This window comes from Dioscorea cayenensis, unplaced genomic scaffold (genome assembly GCF_009730915.1).
Source record: "Dioscorea cayenensis subsp. rotundata cultivar TDr96_F1 unplaced genomic scaffold, TDr96_F1_v2_PseudoChromosome.rev07_lg8_w22 25.fasta BLBR01001737.1, whole genome shotgun sequence".
NCBI lineage: Eukaryota > Viridiplantae > Streptophyta > Magnoliopsida > Dioscoreales > Dioscoreaceae > Dioscorea > Dioscorea cayenensis.
In genome coordinates, this window is record NW_024088128.1 from 7,569 (window position 1) to 13,370 (window position 5,802).

At 34.8% G+C, this 5,802-nt stretch overlaps 1 protein-coding gene across 1 annotated transcript; it reads right to left on the minus strand.

Annotated features, from left to right (window-relative positions):
- Nucleotides 1–4,159: 4,159 nt before the first annotated feature.
- LOC120256938 lies at nucleotides 4,160–5,236 on the minus strand. Its single transcript, XM_039264594.1, has one exon. The coding sequence runs from the start codon at nucleotides 5,234–5,236 to the stop codon at nucleotides 4,160–4,162; it is 1,077 nt and encodes a 358-aa protein (XP_039120528.1).
- Between the last annotated feature and the right edge of the window lie 566 nt (nucleotides 5,237–5,802).

Here is a 5,802-nt window from a genome sequence, read left to right on the forward strand (position 1 = left end):
CACTCAAAACCAACATGAGAAGGAAGAAAAGTGAAAATGAACTTGAATTGCCATCTTAAACAACACAGCTCATTAAAATCCACAAGCACAAAATAAACTAATTACCTATTTCTGCATATCATGGGAATTCCTGCAAGTAGTGATTCAATCTCAATTATCTGTGTTTTTTATACATGCTTGGTGTGTTCTTAACTTCTTTGCATGTGCGTCTGTGTGTGTATCATTATAAAAAATTGTTATGCAGCCTATCTTTGTACAATTTACTGAATATCTATCAAATATAAGATCATTACAATCAAAGTTAAGCTACACATTTAATAAAGATGTGAAATGAGTGCCTAATACTAGATATTACTTAAATAAAAACTCTTAGTTTTGGACTCCATAGCATTACTTAAAAGGTAAGTTTAACCCATCTTTTGATAGATATATAACAGAGTCAGAGTCAAAAACAATACGAGTTTAAGATCAATGGGTTCAATGATTCATCTCACTTTTTTTTTTATCTTTGAACTGAATTGAATTGAATCACTAATGCCAATATTAGATAACAGTTAAGCTCTTACTTCCGGCCTCTTTAATCATCACTATCATCATATATTGTTTCATATTTATCGTTCCATGTAATCACAGCAAGCAGCAGATAAATGATTTTAAACAGCATAAAAGAGATGCTTATTACTTTGTAAATAAACATATATGTAAACAAATGATATAATCAGTACATCCTCATAGTTTATATATATCCAAATTTCCAAGACAAACACAAATGATAAACTACAGAGCTTTTTTTTTCTTGGTGATTATAACTATAACCCAAAATTACTAATTTAATTATAAAATGATAACATTTAAAATGAAAACAATTCAGTCACAACATTAGGAAATGAAAACAATTCCTTTTGGCAGTCCTAAGTAGTGCAAGTAAGTGTATTACAGGAATATAATAACTGTGTACATTTTTCATACACAACATTAGCAAATGAAAACAGTTCTTTTGGGTCTGCAGAATAAAACAGTCAGCCATATTCATACAACTATAGCCTAACCAACTTTCTTCATTATAGAAAATGGAGAGTAATTAATCACACACAAACAAACAGTCAGCCATATTCATACAACTGAAGCTAAATTCAAAATAAAACGAAGCCTAACCAACTTTCTTCAGGCCAGCAGTAAGCTTAAGAAAACACCTTTTGATATGGAGTTGTCCTTCTATGGCTTTAATGCCTTATCCTTGCACCCTGTACAGGTTAATATAAGTAAACATAATGAATATTAATTCATGTATATTATATAGATTACAATTATACCACCCAAATAAATAAATAAATAAAAACTAACCTTGCAATGATGGAAGAAGACATGAAGAAGACCATCATAGAAAGTATCAAACACTAAAATTACTATGAAATTATTACAGGAGAACATGAAAAACGGAATAATGGCCGAATGTCAACAATCAAAAATGAAAATATCTACAGATCAAAACTGAATGGCGAGTGTCAACAATAAAAAATGTCATCGTCGACATCTTAACGGGCCCAATGGACTGCATCATGCGCACTGAGAGTACCCTCATTAACAGAAGGAAAACATTCAGTTGTAGAACCAAAATCTACAATTTCATCACCCATGTCGTACACCTCCCTCGGTTGATTGCGTAACACAACGAACCAACCAGGTTCTTTTGGGTCTTCAGAATAAAAAACTTGCTTCACTTGAGATGAAAGCACATATGGCTCATCGAGAATGTGTTCTCCCGTGTGAATTGTGCGAGAAAAATTAACCATTGTGAACCCATTTTTGTCAATCTTGATTCCTCTACTATTATTCACATCAGCCCAATCACATCGAAATAGCACAACCTTGAACTTGTTGAAATAATCCAACTCAATTATATCAGTCAATATCCCAAAATAGTCGACATTTCCTTCTAATGGATTGGCATCCCGTGCACTGGCATAGCTCATCGTGGAAGAAGTAACAAGAACTCCAGAATTTTGTGTTTTTCTACATCTTTCCCGAGATTTCGTATGAAATCGAAATCCATTAATGATAAGCCCTTTATATCTTTTTATAATCCTGTTTGGACCTTGTGAAAGCTATTTAACTTCGTCAACCACATCACTACGATGAGAAATCTGCCCAAGTTACATGTATGTAATTAAACACATGTATTTGAATGTACATATAGTAATGGGGGATTTATATAGATAAAAGGTTTTCCATTTGCTTACATTTTTCCCTAGCCATTCATGGAAGGTTTCAGTAAATTTCCTATCAACATCCCGTGCGGTTGAACGTCGACCACACATTTCATATCTCAATATATTTTTGTACTCACTGCAAGTAAGGATAATATAGCATGTCAACACACTATTCCATCACCAAATTAGAAAAACAAAAAATGTTTGGCTTACTCCTGGAATGGTTCAATAGCCTCATGATGTAGTAGCACATAACGATGTGCTTGTGCCCATGATCTGTCATCCAACTACACCACATCAATTTTCCCTATTGGCTCTCCACCACTTTGGAATAAATAACAGCTTGCAATGCTCTCATCATGCACTTGTCTTAGATTTCTCAGAGGCTTATCAAATATAGTTTCAACATCAACCAAATATCTCGAACAAAAAGTTACACATTCTTCGGCCAGATATCCTTCCGCAATAGACCCTTCTGGAAATCTTTTATTTCGGACATAATTTTTTAATTTGAGCAAAAACCTACATCAATAAGTTTAAAATATTAAGGCCACTAATATTGCTCGAAAAGATAATATGAAAATTATTAAACGAGAAACTAATACTGTTCGATTGGGTACATCCATCGGTAATAAACAGGACCGCCGAGCTTAGCCTCCAATGGAAGGTGTATAACTAGGTGCACCATTATAGTGAAGAATGAAGGTGGAAAAATCTTTTCTAAGTGCCATAAAGCTATTGTTGCTCGATCTTGGAGCTTGTCAATGTCTTCCACCTTAAGTACTTTACCACAAAGGATTTTGAATATATTTGAAAGTTCTGTAATGGCAATAGTCACTTGTTTTGACATGGATGAGCGCAAAGCAATTGGGAGCAAATCATGTAGTAATATATGATAGTCATGAGATTTTAACCCTTGAAGTTTTCGTTCTTTTTCATTCACAGCTTTGGAAATATTTGAAGAGTATGCATCTGGAACCTTTATATTCTTCAATACATGGCAAAAGAGATCTTTTTCAGCTTTGGACATGGAAAAGGATGCCGGTGGTAGTCTTGTATTTCCGTTGGAAAGATACTCAGGATGAAGCTCTCGACGAATGCCCAATTCCACCAAATCTAGTCTACTTTTTAAATTGTCTTTCGATTTCCCATCCACATTAAGAATTGTTCCAATAATATTTTCACAAATATTTTTCTCAATATGCATGATGTCAAGATTGTGGCGCAAAAGATTATGCTCCCAATAAGGTAACTCGAAGAAAATGGATCGCTTCTTCCATAGTATTGCTGCATGTGATTCATCTTCCTCTACCTTGTCCTCATCATTGTCTATGGTGACATTGGACACTTGATGTCGCCTTTTCACTGATGTAGAAGTAGATTTAGATTTATTCAAATTATGTTTCATCCATTTCCCATATGTAAATTGCAAATCTTTCAACATTACCAAAATATCTGATCCAGAAATCGCAGGAGGAGCTCCACGCAGCTCAACTGTGTCGTCAAACATATGTTTCTGTAATCGAAATGGATGATCATTTTCTAACCACCGTCGATGTGCCATGAAATAAAATTTTTTCCCATTAGGTAACCATCTTGAAGAAGTTTGTGCCGCACAACAAGGACATGCATATTTTCCTTTGGTGCTCCAACCTGATAAATTTGCGTAAGCAGGAAAATCTTTAATTGTCCATAATAAAGCAGCCCTCAGCTTAAAATTCCTTCTCCTTGATGCATCAAATGTCTCAACACCGAACCATAATTGCTTCAACTCTTTAATAAGAGATTGCAAGTAGATGTCAATATCATTTCCAGGACCTTTGTTGCCTGGAATAATCATTGATAAGATGAAAGAAGGTTGCTTCATCCCAATCCATGGCGGTAAATTATAGGGAATCAAAACTACTCGGCCAAAATACTATAAGATGTACTTAAAAATCTTGAATGGGTTAAATCCATCTGAAGAAAGACCAAGCCCTAACATTTTCGCGTGGTTCGAAGCAAAAATCTGGATATCTTGCATCAAATGATTTCCATGCCTCGGCGATCGCGAGGTGTCTCAAACAGCCATCATTTGATCGACCAGTAACATGCCAAACCATATCAGCTGCAGTCTTAGAAGACATGAAAATCCTCTGCAAGCGCGGTATTAGAGGAAAATACCGTAAAACCTTTGCAGGTCTCTTATTAACGATATCACCATCATCATCCAAAGATTGTTTGGGATCATTCGACACCCAGCGGGAATGCCCACACACATGACAAGATTGTTGATGTTCATTAAGATCCCAATATAGCATGCAGTCATTAGGGCAACTATGAATTTTGTCATACCCAAGACCCAAATCCTTGATGACCTTCTTGGAATCATGACTACTTCTAGGAATAGCAGCTGAGGGAAAGAATTCTTTTAGAAATTCAATCAATAGATCGAGCCCTTTTCCAGTCATCCCACACATGCATTTAAGATGAAACAGGCGAATGCAGAAGTACAATCTAGAATGCTTGGATCCCTCATAAAGTTTTTCATTCATTTCTATCAGCAACTTGTAAAACTTTGCAGCTTCCGGTGATGGTTCATCATCTACCCCCCTGTCAGTGCCATCCCCAACATTCACTTCAACATCAGTATTACATATATTAGGACCCGAAGTCTCTTGATCAACTTGATGCATATTAAAAGCATCCCTTAACAATTCATCCATGCCATCTTTCCTAACTTGAGGGGTTATGTTATGAGAATTTAAAATTGAAGCATCTGTGACAGTTGTTGATATATTAGTAGTGTGTGATGGAACACGTTCTCCATGGAAAAACCAACATGTGTATCCTTGTAGAATTCCATCACATATTAAATGTTCAAGCACTGCTTCACGGGTTCGCCAATGAATATTTACGCACTTTATGCAAGGGCATACAATCATACCATCTTGGCTTGCATTATCGAATGCAAACTTAAGAAATTCTTCCACTCCATGTTCATATTCTTGGCTCAACCTTGACTTATACATCCAACTCTTATCCATTTCTGCTTAATATATAAAACATAATAATAAATTGAAACTATTCAATTGATAACATATATATATCAACTTCATTTGGTATTTTAACCAAAAACAAATAAATTCGTAAATAGGTAATCAGAATGTATATACATAGACATTAACCCATAACCAAGGTGTAATAGCTACAAAATAAGATAATAATTCAACCACTAATCAGAGACTACTCCAAATATGTATTTGGACTTTGAAAAAAAACCTAAATAAATTTAAATCACTCAAACATTTATGCAATTATCTTTTCAAATAATTTAGGTATGCAAAGATTGCAAGGTTACTACAGTACATACTTTGTGCTTGTAAATTATGTTAACATCAAAACAAATTAAAATCATAAAGTACCTCCTCAACCTCTAGATCAAATGATCTTTTCTTCAAATGAGAGTGAGGCGGGCTCAAGTGTAGGTCCTAGGAGATCTTTCGTATTCCTTAAAATCACACAAAATCCTCATCAAAAACCAAACACAAAACCATCCAACAATAACTGAATACCCAAACAAGAAACAATACCTGTCTAAGCAAACAACACT